The following is a 14,731-nucleotide window of genomic DNA, read 5'->3' on the forward strand; positions in this document are numbered from 1 at the left end:
GAGGCCTTTGCCCTGCAGTGGGTGTAGTCAGGCTGATGATGATGATGATCCCTGGGAGTCCTCATACCCCTCCTGGCGCAGTGGTGCAGCGGTTAACCGATGCGCCACTGCCCTCCCTCCGATGGCACGTGCTCCCAGAGGTTGGTCGTGTGCGACCCAAGTTGCTCTTCCCGAGCGACCAATCATTAATTGCTACCTGCCACGGTGGGTAGTTTGCTCGTCATCCATTGGTCAGGTTGTGTTTACGCTGCATGGTCACGTGACCTAGGTGGCCCAACTGATTTCTGGGTTGCTCTCTGGACGCCATCTGCCAGAGTCATGAAGGTCATGTTGCACACGCGGCGATACCCGGCTTTACCTAGCAGAGTGAAGCTATCGCTCCCAAAGTTGAAGACGTACATAACTGGTTCCCTGAATCAGTGGACACCTCAAGCGCGCGTTCAGGTACGTGCGGTGGTGTCCACCTGCAAAAAACTGTGCTTTCGCTTTCGCACAATATATTTGGGGCTGTGTTTAGAAAAAATTTATTTACATATGTACACATGCCAAGGTTACAAGATACATTCACATTTACAAAAACACATGACATTAAGCATGTAAGGTAAGCCAATTAAAGAGGTACCATAAACATTTCTAAGTAACTAATAGGAATGGGCAATGTAAAATAGGAATGCATATATACCGATTGACAGAAGAGCGAAAAGTCGATAATTAGACATTGAAACATTGAAAAGTTGACCTTAGCGCCAGTTTGGCCTAAAAACCAAGACAAGACGACCGTTATTAACAGAAATAAATTGGCATGACCATTGTCGGAGAAACTCTTCCTCACCCAAGAAAAAGAGTTCCTCGGACAAAAAACTGATCAGCTCCCGTCGGAGACGGCCGAGAATTGGCCACACAGCGCGGCGTCGAAAGCCACTAGCGACCGCGGCGCATCGACTGCGCCATAAACTAAAAAGACCTGCAACTATTAACAGGCGAGCAAAACGGCCGCTGGGGAAGCGGCCGCGGGAGACGAAGCACGAAATGCCCTGCCCCCGAAATCCCGCATGAACCGCGCGCCAAAAGACACGCGCTACAACACAGGTGACTGTAGCGTGGCGATTAGATTCCGGGAGCGGGCAATTCGGACAGGTACTGGAGCGTAACACACCCCACCGCTCTAACCGATCACAAGTAGGGAGCACTGCCCAGCCAAGTTTCCAGACAAAGTCACGCAGATGATCTGGGAGAGGTGTCGACGCTAAACGCGCCCACTGAACGCGGCGCATAGGTGAGCGGCGAGACGCCGGCACAACAGGTAACAATAGCGTGCCCATAATGTCCACCACACGGTCTGCAACGATGTTGACAGCAGGTGCTACTGCTCTTACATGCCTGTAAAAGGCCACTGATGAAGCGTAGAAAGCGGTGGGTTGCTCTGACTGGGGTCCATGATTAACAGGGGCCGCTGGATCCAAAAAGCGTAAAGAAGGTCCCAAAAAGTACCGAGCCAGGATTCGCGCCGGAGACGCGTTTCCTAGCAGGATACGCAAAATACTCTTCAACGCTAACAGCGAGGACGTGACGGACAAATTTGGAAAGGCAAACCCTCCTCTATCCCGTGGTTGTCCAAGAACAGCACGGGCCACAAGCTCGGTTCCGCCTGACCAAAAGAACGAAAAAACTGTGGTCTGCACTCGCCTTATGACACGGAGGGGTGGTTTAACAGTATAGCAGAGGTACCAGAAGGCACCAAGTATGACGGACTGAACCAGGTAGCGCCTCTCAAGCAGAGGCAACTCGAATGTCTGCGCCCTTCGCACACGAGCTGTAATGTCTTCGACGACCGAAGTCCACACACCATTCCATATTCCAGCACAGTCGTAGGTCACACCTAAAATGCGCATCTGCGCGCACCACTGCAAAGGTATTGAAGATGTAATACGAGTCTGGGAAGACCCCACAAAAAAGTAACAACTCTTCGAGTAATTAAGAGCAGCCCCAGACAAGGAGGCGTACTCACGGAAAACATTTAAAGTTTCAAGCAGGCCGCGTTCATCAGCTAAGTACAGAATGATGTCGTCTGCATAAGCAGTGACGCGTACCGCTTCGCTGCCTGGCAAAGCCAGACCTCTAATAAAGGAGCGGCGATTGACTGCCAAGAGGAAAGGCTCTAATGCTAAGACAAACAAAAGGGGGGAGAGCGAACATCAAATGCGGTACTTTCCCGGCCATCGAGGAACAGAGTGCTTGAAATATCTCTGTACATCTCTTTAATGAGAAGCACGAAAGAAGGTGGGAAGCCGAAAGCAACCAGCATCCCGTAAATGTACTCGTGTTCTAAGAAGTCGAACGCCTTTTCCTGATCAAGAGAAACAAGAAGGCCCTGTGCGCGCCGTCGTAAAGTATACGCTAGGATGTCTCGCGTTACAGAAGATAAACTATGTATTTCACGGCCTGGAATGGAGCAAACCTGGTGGCAGGAAATAAGTGACGGGAGGAGAGCTCGTAGACGACGAACGAGTAATTTTGCTAATACTTTGTAATCTGAATTTAGCAGTGTGATAGGGCGCCAATCTGCCGGACATGTCGACATAGGAGACTTTTTAGGAATAAGAACAATGCGGCCTCTTTTGAATGATTCAGGAAATACGTGCTCAGTAAAGCATATTTTTAATACTTCCGAGAAAATAGGGCCCACAATATCCCAAAATTCTAAATAGAACTCCACAGGAAGGCCGTCCGGACCAGGCGCTGAGCCTCGTTTCATGGAGTCCAACGCCTCCTTGATTTCATCTGTTGTTGGCACAGCCAGAAGGCCGTCATGGAGTTCAGTGGAAACCTGCGGCAAGCCTGCTAAAAATGGGGCTGCGGAAACGACATTGCGATCGACTAGAATGACCGACTGAGCAATACTCCTGAAATGGCTAAAAAACGCACTGAAATTCCACCCACCTGGTTGGGACGTAGCCCCGGCGGAAGATGTAAACGCAGGGGCACCTTGAGTGTACAACAGCTCTTGGCGGGCCAACCGAAGCACCTCGGGATGAGCAGTTGGACTGCGTCGACATCGCCATGCAGCCGCTGTCAAAGAGGAGGCACGTAAAAGACGCTGTAGGCGCTCCGAAAGCTCCTCTCTCCATGCGCACATAAGCGACGAAGGCGACGGGGTGCGTTGAGCAATACGCAGCTTCGCCGTCACCACACGCACCTCATCTGACACGCGAGCCCTAAGGGCTCGACCAGATGCGGCGCAATGGTGACGCCACTGCTCCTTGAGACGGTCCCAGTCACCAGGCGCCGCCCCAACAACCGAAAAACGCAAGACCCGTGTGAGCCCGTCTTTAGTGCTGGCGTCGTGAAGTATGCGTACATCCAACCGCCATGGTCTATGAGGTGATACTGCAGGCGCCGGAACCGTGAGTGATAGAAGAAAAGGGCGGTGGTCTGATATGTGCACCGGCGAGGATGGCAGCGTCAGTACATTAGCTACACACACTGACCGCGAAAGGCTCGCCGGAACGTACGCCCTGTCTAGCCTACCCGACGATAACCCGCGACGCCAAGTCCACACAAAGACGTTGCCATAAAGGAGCTCATACGCGTCCGTGAGCATGAAATGGTTCACTAAGCGGCGCAACTCACGCGCATTCCAGCCTGGCCTACCCCTACCAGGGCCTTGCACATCGGCGACCGTATCGAGCACGCAGTTGAAATCGCCCAACATCACAACATTACGCCCTCCAAGAAAATACACATCTAAATCTTTAAAGAATGCGTTTACCAAATTGGAATGCGCAGGCGCATAAATACAAAGAATTCTCAAGTGAAGTGCGTTAAACGTGCAGTCGAACGCCAACACGCGTCCAAGCGCATCGTAGATAACATGATGATCGCGCAACAGTGAGCGGTTCAAAACAAGAACGCCAACGCCGCTAGAACGCGTGCTGGCGTACGAAAAGAAGGCATCGACGCCAAACCTACGCTTGAATTTCAACACGTCACTGAGACGAAAAAAACTGGTTTCTTGCAGGCAGACGATATCGCAACCCGAGGAACGAGCGAATGCGACCACCGTTGCCTGCTTCAAAACACTGCGGAACCCCTGCACGTTAAGAGTAATAATTTGAAGGTTAGTCATTTTGGAAATGAAAAATGAAACCTGAACAGTCGTGATGCTAGGCAATACAAAGCGCGCCGCGAACGGCGCTAAACCACCTCACTTTTTGCGGAGGGTCGGACCAGAGGAGGCACGAGGCCTCCTTGGCCGACCAGCAGAATTGTCCGAGTCCGTAGTGGACGCATGTGGACGCTTTAAGCTCGAACTTAAAGCGACCATCTCAATATCCAACGACTGTTCGCTAGAAGTGCTAGCGCTGATCCTCGATGTAGAAGAGGACGGCGACTGCACAGGGTCAGCGTCTGGAGATGATCTTGGCTCCCGTAAAAGCGATGACGATGACGAAGACGGCGACGTCGGGTCCTCCTCAGGCGCGATGACAGTCTCGTCAATGACGAGGTTGACTGAAGAGGCCGAGGACGTCAAGCTGCTGTCGTCACCGTCGACCTCAGCTATGTCGGCGTCCCTGCTCAAAACCGCAACGCTGGCCGCGGGTTCTAGCGCGGGCTCCGAGGGTGGCACGTTCCCGGCCTCAGATTTTTCCAGGGACACAGTAGGCTCGGCCCCTGTGTCATCAGGGACGCTCGGAGAGACTGAGGCTGACGCAGCAGGTACCTTTACTGTCTGCTCGCTTGGTGCAGCACTGGACACATCAACAGCAGACTCCGGCTCTTCCACGCAGCGACGCTGAGACGCATTGGAAGCACCCGTAACGCCGGCGGTGTTCGATCCGCCGGTCTCCTTGATGGCTTCAACCGCTCCCTGAGCGGCCTGCGGGGGCGCAGGGCGGGCCGCAGCTTCCGAGTACGAGGGCTTGATAGCGCACGCCACAGTAGCGTGCGGATCACCACAACGACGACATGGCAGCACGCAACCCTGGCCTTGGTGCCCAAAGACACCACAGCGGGCGCAGAAAGGAGCCGTGCACTGTGCCCTGAAGTGCGCAGTGGACCCGCAACGCCGGCAAACGCGCTGCATGCCCTTGTAGTCGCACGTCACGCGGTGGCCCGCGACCTTGATGTAGTTGGGTACGGGTGACTCTCGCTTCATTTCAATCCGCACGTAGCGGGTCCCGGTGGTGACAGTGGGACGCGATCCCATGACGCCGCGACTAATGTGCAGCACCTTGCCAAAAGGGGAGAGAGCCTTGGCAAGGGTGTCACTGGGTACACGTGCGGGCAGAAAAAGAACAGTCACCTGGGTCACCTGCGGGCTCAGGGGAACGATGGCGACGCGTTCCTTGCCGATGGTGAGGCAGGAAGCTTCAACGATTGTAGCCATGGCGGCTTCACTTTTCACGGTCACTTGGTAGTTGCGTCCACCGAAGTGCTGGACGCAGTACACTTCCTCCAATCCAACAACGGAGGATGTCGCATCGACGACATCCTCCGCACTAGCCCCCTCAGGGACGACAACATCAAAGGCAAGAGCCTTTGTAGGTGGCTGGCTCACCATATTGAGGCGCCCGCCAGCCGAAGGACACCTTAACAATAGGGCACGTCCAAAGGTCGACCACCGGCCACCGACGCAAGCCGGCGGCCGGAACACACACCGAAGCGTTCACCAGCTACCTCCGCCTCGTGCGACACGCCGCGTTCGGTAAACTACCAGCCGTTTATGATACCCATTTTATTCTTCCAGCAGCAGACTCTCAAAGATAGTGGAAATCTCAATAGTACCTGTGCCCTCAACCAGCTCAGTCATCGTAATATCATAGTGAGGTGGGGCTATCCGTCTGCTATAGAGCTCAAATTCTGAGCACGTTCGATTGCTCATGGGTATATTTTCACGAGGCATCTCTGTAGTCCAAAGTGTATATTCTCCCTTCCTTCTGCCGATTTTACTGTTGATCAAGGAAGCTTAGGTAAAATAGTAGAACCAGTTCCGGCCTCTTACCTTCTTTTGATGATGCGTTCTGAAAAGGAGCGCTAGAAACTCCATGCGATGGTGTAAGCTCTTGTACCATATTTCTCCGCTTTTCAAAAAATGGCCCCACTCCTTCTAGCCATTGTGAAGGGCCTTCTGCAGACGTAAATACTCTTTTTCTCAGTGATGTCATGTTTATAAGAAGTAATGTACTGAGTATACGCCCTGATGATAAAATAAAAAGCAAGCAGTATATCATAGCAATCTCAACACAAGAGACGTCCAGGTGACGAAGTGGAAGGAAAATACAGTTGCTCGTCATAACAAAGAAATGGCCTTCTGAGGAGAAGTCTGTCTGGTCATATGCCGCCCTAAGATGAATAATCACTGGGCCGAAATTGGATTTTGCTGAAACAATACATTCACAACGCTGGTTCAACATGCTATAGTTCTTCTCAAGCTGTGCAATCCGTTAAGAAAGAGCAGCTTCCTCAATGCTTTAAGTTCCGGGAAGCTTAAGTTCCCACAGCAGCGCAACCAATCGGCCCAGTATTGCAAATACATCGGCAAAGGCCGACTGTGACGATAGCTGGGACGTTAAAGAGAGGTTATATGTCAGGTGGGCGTGGAAAAACTGTGATATAATCGCTCTTCCACCGTTTTAATTCAATAGAGTGCTGAAGCCAGCCTTGCTCAAGAGCCGGAATGACAATATATGTATAAGCAGTGATTTTATTGCAGTTTTTCATGCCTCACATACCCTATAGCCCCTCTTTGATGTCACAGCCTTTGTTCGGCTGTTGAAACCGAAAAAAGCACGAGAAAGAAATTCGGATACAAACTACCTAGTGGTCGTAGGAAGAGAACAAGTGGTATTCCGTGTATAATAATGCCTTACGCCGCATTTCAAAGAAGAAAACACGCACCCAAAAGTTAGGTGTTTGTACACGTTTAAAAAGAAACTCCAGTTTAGCTCACTAGTTATAAATCACCGCTTTTAGAATGTCAGTAAAAATGTTTGAATGCTAACAAACTGACTTCTATAGGCAAGAGAATCTATTTTTTTTTTTAAATTCGGGCTCAGCCCCGCTGGAACTGCATTTTGAACACCGCGCAAAATCGAGGGCTAAGCAAGAAACACGCACACACACGAAGCGCTGTGTGTTCGTATTTCCTCATTTTTTTCGCACTGTGCAAAATGCAAAACGTCCCACCGACTCGCCAACTTCTTGGTTCCGCGGGAATAGCCTGTTCTAAGCTATTAAAAACGAATTTTTTTCCCACTAGGTACAAAGGTCCATAATTTCCTCTTAATTGGGAAATTTTTCCTTTATTTGTTCTTTAAGAAGACAATCTGCATTCCTTACTATAACGATCATGTGGTAAAGCTGAGCCAGCAGTGGATGCATCCACGCTGATGCTCCAAAAGCACTGCCCCCAGCGCTGGCGCCCTCTTTTTTGCGAAAGCAACACTGCGCCAAGTCGCCGAGCCATTTCGTGGAGCTGACGAAAGGCCATACTGCGCATGCGCGAGGAGCAGTGACGTCACACGGCGCACAGCTGGCTAGCCGCCACCTCGCTCGCCAGTTGCGCATGCGCAGTAGCGGCGCATAGCTAGCGTGCCGGGGCCGCCGCCGCTGCTGAGCGCGCTCTTCATCGCCTCTCTCTCTCCTCGTTGCTTTCGCAATCCTCCAGGTTTAACCAGAGCTGCTGCCAATCTTTTCTTTCAAAGTTTATTTAAGAATTCGTAGTTGTGCTACGCATCCAAGCACAAATGCGCAGATCGTCGTTTCATATAAGTGTTAATCATCTTGCTTTTTTTTTTCATTTCAGCTCCTGCTTAGTATACGAATTCTTCCCGAAGGAAGTTTTTGAGAATATTGAAGTTACACATGTGTTCTAACATCTGTTTTGAAATAAAATAAGTAACCAGTTATTTTCTGTCTATGACCTCGCTCTTGCGCAGTTTCATCAAACACCCAATGTTGATGAATGTTGATCGCCCAACTAGCCCGTACCTCAACTCCTGTAACTAAACAGCTCTCAGATGTTTGGTGTTGGTAAGTATGAGAAGCTATCACAGCTCTCGACGGTATGGGTCCGCATCTGGTATTCGAAGCCTCAAACCACCAAGCAGGCGGTATCCTTGTTCTTAGGAAAGCTCTTTCAGGTAAGTGCTTACTCAAAGTCTGATGGAGTCAGTGGAGCACAGTTACGAGATCTAAAAAGAAAGAAACGCAGTGGCGGCCGGTGAGCTCCCTCGTAAGTACAGACCAAAGTTGGAGCTTTGCTTTGCAGTTTTGGGGCCAGCGCCCGACAATGCCCCATCAGCGCGTTGGCTCTCCCAACCGCCATCATGCATGACTATCTCTAAGGAGAATGAACATTTTCGTCATAAATAGTGGGCACATGCCTACGCTTTATTCACTTGAGGGCAGTGTTAGTAGCTGAAATATTTCCCGTAGGCTGGTTTCTATAAAACAAGCAATCCAAACTAGCGTTTTCTCCGGATACCGAGAGAAACTTGCATCTATCGAAGAAAATTGGATGCGGTATATTTTACTGCAACGGCAGTAGATGCGCTATTCCGGAAAACCATCGCGTCATATCCGAGATGTCGAATTGAGCGCGGGGGAGAAGGAAAGGCGCTGTTCGGGTGGCCAGCCCTGTAATGCGAGGTGATAGTGATTCTGATAGTGCAGGAGAGGGGGAGGGAATCACCTCGGGTGGAGCAAGAGGAGGACGACGACCGGCACTATCAGGAATTAATGAAACGCGAACAAGGAAACTGAGGTGACATAAAAAAAATTCGCTGTGGATTAGCTTGGTTAAGCCCGGTAATTGCGAAAGCAATAACCGTACCTACGCCATAGTATAGCTAGTAGTGTAGCTGGTGGTGGTGCTTGTGGTTAGACTTGTGGTGATGCATCGGTTATGCAATCCAAACCAATACAATGCAATCCAACCCCATCCAATCCACTCCAATGTAATCTACTCTAATCTAATCTAATCCGATCCAATCCAGTCCAATCCAATCTAATGTAATCCAATCTAATACAACTAATGCAATCAAGGTCAAATGAAGGTCAATGGTGGTCACCACCGCTGGACGATGGTGGTCACCGTGCGAAGTGCAAGTAGTATTGCTTTCGCAATGAAACACCATATTAGCTCCTGGAGACGACATACACGCGAGCTTGATAACACTTCTGAAGAAGAGTATTCGTGCCTCTGAAGTCAAAAGAACGTGAGCTATTATTGAGATTCCCCTGCCTAAAATATTCTTATTTCGCTTTTCGAGGCTTATTTATCTTGTTCGCATTTCATTCCTTGCGGATAGTACAAAGACGAAAGCGCCGTATGAAAGGGGAGTTGGGGAGTGAAATGACTTCTGACTGTGCGGCATGTAGACAATCAAAGAGCCACTGTGTGCCGGGGAAGAAGGATATGGACAAAAATTAGGGTGGACGTGTAAAAAGAACGAAAAATAATAGCGCCCGGCCCGCACCGCTTAGAGCACAACGGGCTAGGGGTAAGATAGACAGCTATAGCTGCAAATTCGAACAGCTTAAGAGGGGAGGTAACAGCGAAAGGGATGTTCCGAAAGTTCGCAAGCGCACTGTAATAAAAGCGCTGCCGGCCTCACGTCATTGCGTCGCGCCGGGATTGACTGACAACGTCATGTCAACCAATCACGCACCAGTCCTCGTTAACGCCGTCACCTGTCAGAAAGCAGTGCTTCTTTTCTTTTTACCGTGAACGGACGAGTTTGCGCAGGTAGAATTCCTATATACAATCAAAAGCATCCACCAAGATCATTGGCTCAAAGTTCTTAAGCATGGCTGAGCAAAAGCTAAAAGCCCCTTGACACAAACACACTGCGCCGGACGTAGGGGAAATTATTTCTCCTACGTGCGAAAGAAAGAAATGCAAATTTCAAAAGCCTCCTCCTCTCAGATATTCGCTGCATCAGGTCATGCGAGCATTCGTCAATTTTTATTTTCTGGACACATGCTTTGCGATACACTGCAACACAAAAATCAGCATTCGCATCACAGAAAACATCCAATGTTCTTTAGAGGGCACGAAATTTCAGTACAGGAACGGAGCCGCCATTCAGCTGGAGTCGCCTGTGCAAGGAGTAAAACTGGGGACGTCCTGCCCAGATATCATTCCACCATAGTCATCTACACAACGTTAGAGAAGTTAGTGCGACAGTGCCAACACAATAATATAGCTACATCGTGTTTCTATTTTTCTCAAAAATCACTACCAAGATAGATGACAAATCAAAATGTTTCCTTTCTACACAGAGCTTATAAGCTATAGAATTCTGAAATAGCAAATCACAAGCAATATAATTCAAACTGTGGTGCAGGCTCCTATAAACCGATTAACTGCCGTGCTTATTCAAGGTCATGTCAGGGCAGCACCTCGAACTGAACCAGAAGACTGTCGCTTTCAACGTAGCCGCTACTCAGAAGTTCGCTTAAGATGAGAGAGTTACCAGGGAAGTAAACACCACTCTTAGGCAGCTGTGAGGGCTTCTGGTAATATTCCATGCGAGTCGATGGCTCCGCTTCGTACTCCCGTTTGGAACCGTTTTTGGGGTGCACAATGCTCAGCCTTACTTTGTGCTGGAATGGCCAGGTAACAGAGTCGTCCATGTCACCTTTGCAAAGGGTCATCAACGGAAAGAGCTGCACAGATTCACCGTCTTTTCCCAGATAGATTCCAGGCGATAAGTGGTACCCGCGCAGGTATACCTGCTCGCTCTCATATTTTGCCCAACCATCCTTTAAAGCTTTTTTTTTGAGTGCTCGAACACCTCGTACAGTGAAGTTGGACACCGCTACCATGAGTTGAGTATGCCGCAAGACTTCTTTGATTTTCTCGAGAGCCTTGTCGTTACCTTTCTTAAATTCAGCTTTGATGCCAGTCACAGTCTGGTCTCGCGTCCCGCTCGTCGCTTTGACCACTTCATCTCTCAGCGTTTTTTCAAGGCTGTTGATGCTTGCTGAAACAGCGTTAATCTGAGCAGCTTGTGTGTTCCAAATCTTTTCCGCTTCCTGTTTAAAGACGGTGAGGTCACGTATCTTTTCATTAAAAATGTCTCGAGTTTCCTGTCTGTGAGTGGCCAGTTCTTGCTCTAGAGTTTCTTTCATAGTGTTTATGCCTTGACAGATTCCGTTGATCCTGTCATCATGTGTGGCGCTACCAACGACCATTCGCTGAAGAAGTTCCCTCATTTCCTTCGCCTGCTTTTCAAACTCTGCTCGGAAAGATTCAAAGTACGCTTTGTCGTCCTTGCAGCCGAGTAGTACTGGGTCTTCGATTTCAGCACGCCTCGCAGGCGACAAGCAGTCTGATCTCAGATGCGAGCCTACGTCACTGCATAGAATCCTGGTAGAGCACTTTGGGCACGAAACAGAGTGGTGTCCACAATCCTGCTGGAAATGACGGGATATCTCCGAAGCTGCTATCACAGTCTCGCAGCCATACTGCTTGTTCCAGCACTCCACCTGCAAGAATAAAGGCGTAAGTATTATTGAATTCATTTTGTTATCTTAAACGATCCAGTTACCGCCCGTTTTTTTTACATACGTGTGGGAAGTACTCGCTTAACATTGGTATATATATATATATATATATATATATATATATATATATATATATATATATATATATATATATATGATGGTACAGATTTTTTTTACACTTTGAATCATCTCAGGTGAGTAGGTAAGACAGGAGGTAATCCTGCTAAAAGGTGCACTCATATGTGGTTGGCTTGCTGTTATCTATTTCATACTGAAGATTGAGTGCGGAACTTCCGAATGGTCCCCCCACGCACTTTGCTAATACGTCTTCAGGTCCGTCAGGTGTAGTGCAATTTAGGAAAGGACGCAGGGAATAGTGAATACGCTACCAATGAATGATCCGAATTCTCCATAACTCGAGTAATTTAACAACCAAATGCTTAGGCCGACCATGAGAAGATTATCATCGCGTAAGTACGTGCATGGAGCAAACTGCCTGACGAGATGAAGCTGGGTGCCTAAATCTCGAACCATGCAAACCCCCAAAATGGGATCATGGAATAGGGCGCCGTCGCAGTAGCAATCTGGTGGCCCTCTTTTCATTTTGTGTCTTCTTTTTTTCAAGGCGCGTTCGAGATACGGCTTGAGAGCCGGGGCGCGCACCGTCATGACACGACCAAATTCCCGCGCGCGCGTGGCTAACTTGTCGTGGAAGCAGCGCATTTTTGAAAGATTGAAACAAGCTAAGCGACATGCCTGCTGATAATAATGATCACAGATTGGCTATCTGAGTCCGAGATGCCGCCTGTAGATGGCGTTGAAACGCAATTTTCTGTTGCTCCGGCTCCCGCCGCGTGGAGTACACCACTTTTTTTCCCGATAGTACATCGAGAAGTGCCACAGTTACCGCCCTTTTTTTTTGAACGCCAACGAGATGCTCCGACGGAATAAATACCGCAGTTTACCAAGTTTTGCCCTCGTACTTTTCAAGATATTCATGGTTTTTCAAGGCCAGAGCAAATGACGGAAGATAGCATGGAATTATTCACAGAAAAAAGCGACGCCTACCGGATGACACCGACATGTGAGATCTTTCAAAGGTTCTTTAAAGGGATACTGAACCTTAATTTTACTGCTGCTGTCATTGTGTAGACGAGAGCTGAACCTCTAAAAGTGATGAATAGCTTATGCGAAAAAAAAATTCAGTGCCGCTGGGTACCCGCCCCTGATACAATGGGTACAAGCTTCCCCAGGCCTGGCGCTCGGCTTTTATCAGGGTGAAAATGCTTGGGAGTGGGTCCTTGACCTCACCTTGGGCAAACAAAGATACCTCACGCTATGGCGCTCTTTGGCCTCAGATTTCCTTGCACCATTAAAATTCCCGATCATGAACAGAAAAATTTTTTTTTGTTTTTCTGGCGCAGCAGAATCCTATATTCGAGCAAACCTTTAAAAAACAACTCCGCACCCGTAAAGGAAGCTAAGCAAAAATGTATATGCAGGGTCGTCCGCTCTTAGTACCAACACGGCTCACCGTGGTCGCAAATTGAAGCGAAGTGACGGAGGCAGACAGACGAACAGGAGGCAGTGTTTGGTGTCGCCTGCTAGAGCGCTTGAGCATCTTGCATCGGTCTGCCGCCTCGTAGCAGACAACAGAAAGCACCGCCTCCAGACTCCTGTGTCGCTTCGCTTCTATGTGCGGCCACGCCGGATGCGCATATTCGTGGAAGACCCTGACACTCAAAACAGCCAGGCGGTGGACATATTCATCATGACGCGCCTCTGCGCCGGCTATAGATGCCTGCCATGGTTCTATCCTTTATCGAATTTGCGGACAGCGAGCGCTATTCGCCTAGCCAGCCTATGACGCTGTAGCTTTTCACCTTTCTGAGCTGAAACATTGAGAGCAATGAAATTGTGACTGGATGCAAAAGTTCTAGGTAAGCCGCTTTCCCTCATATATCGCAGAACGCATTGCTGTTATGATGCATATCGGAATGCGCATAGCTCTAGGCAGCCAGATTAGTTATCGGCATTCGTAGTTCGCTGTTATCGCCATGCAATGTGCAGAAAAACGCCCTCTCTCAAACTTACTTTGCTCATGCTGTTTTTCGCAAACATCTCTCTTTTCATCGCGGAAATCACAGACACAGCCGACCCTCGTCGTTTCTAAATCTGATGCACTGACGTTCACTGCATACGCACTTCGCAATGCCCGCGACGCGCAAGAGATGATTGTTATATCTTCCGCCGGCCGAGACGCTGGCGTAAAGGTTACGAAACATTTTCCCGGGATTTTAATGGGAGCAAAAGCACCGAAGCGTGATAATGGTTGCTGAACTGACACATGCGAGAATGCAGGAGTATCTCTGGTTATCGAAGCGCAACAGTTGTTAAAGGCGCACGCGCAACTCGGCCCCTAAAATCGGTAGACTGCGAGTTCTGTGGAACGGCAGACAATTACGTGTTGATTTTCAAGAATCTTTCGGCTGTACTTGTAAAGTAATAAGTGCGAAACGGCTGAGAGTAGCTCAAATATGGGAAAACGAGTCACTTGTTCAATTTTTAGTGAAAGAGAAGTCGCGAGCCGTCAGTGGTATGTCTCCAAACTCCGAGCTTCCAATGAAGCGAGTAATATAGCCTACACACCGTGTGATGAGATTCACTGGTCACTGACTATGATCAAACACAAATGATGTTTCGGGAGCGCTACGGCTCTCTTGTTAACAAACGTTTTGTGAACAAGAGAGCCGTAGCGCTTCCGAAACGTCATTTGTGTTTGACCATAGTCAGTGACCAGTGAATCTCATCAGGCCATGATTCCTGACCAGGCGGTATGCTGTCGAACGCTCGACTACCTGGAGACCGTGTGTTCCCACTTATTTTTCCACCTCGCTCACCTCTCTGCTCAGGAGCTGTTCTGCGCGGAACTCCCTCCAGTCGACGTCTTCGTCCTGACACTCGCAGCCGTCCAGCGGACAGACGTGTTGGCCTTCTTCAGCGCACTGCACGTAGCACGACTCGCACAGCGTGTGGTAGCATGGAAGCAACGCCGTCTTGGGGCGCACCACTCCACACGCCCCACAAGCTCTGTTCGGTGGAAGAGGATTGAGGAAGTGCAGGGGCGTCCAGTCCAGCTCCGCGGAAAACCCGACCGACGTGCACTGCGTACTCTCAGGCGGCATCGTTCTACACGCACGTCAGCTGCAGTGAGCACTGA

At 49.4% G+C, this 14,731-nt stretch overlaps 2 protein-coding genes across 3 annotated transcripts in view; one reads left to right on the top strand and one right to left on the bottom strand.

Annotated features, from left to right (window-relative positions):
* Positions 1-14,731, top strand: part of LOC149329510 (uncharacterized) — a 28,055-nt gene continuing 13,324 nt past the window's right edge. The window contains exons 1-2 of one of the 2 annotated variants that reach the window (XR_016285573.1): positions 1-11,509; positions 14,424-14,720. The gene's annotated coding sequence lies outside the window, so the exon portion shown is untranslated. Of the gene's footprint in view, positions 11,510-14,300; positions 14,721-14,731 lie in introns of those variants that run through there. The other variant, XR_016285572.1, reaches the window with a different exon arrangement.
* LOC149329511 (TNF receptor-associated factor 6-like) lies at positions 9,949-14,696 on the bottom strand. The gene is made up of 2 exons (XM_089559258.1): positions 14,412-14,696; positions 9,949-11,493 (listed from the first exon to the last, which is right to left on the bottom strand). The coding sequence occupies exons 1-2, from the start codon at positions 14,694-14,696 to the stop codon at positions 10,393-10,395; spliced, it is 1,386 nt and encodes a 461-aa protein (XP_089415384.1). The 3' UTR covers positions 9,949-10,392.

Source organism: Amblyomma mixtum, chromosome 9 (genome assembly GCF_055824585.1).
Source record: "Amblyomma mixtum isolate Tamu chromosome 9, ASM5582458v1, whole genome shotgun sequence".
In the NCBI taxonomy this organism is placed as follows: Eukaryota; Metazoa; Arthropoda; class Arachnida; order Ixodida; family Ixodidae; genus Amblyomma; species Amblyomma mixtum.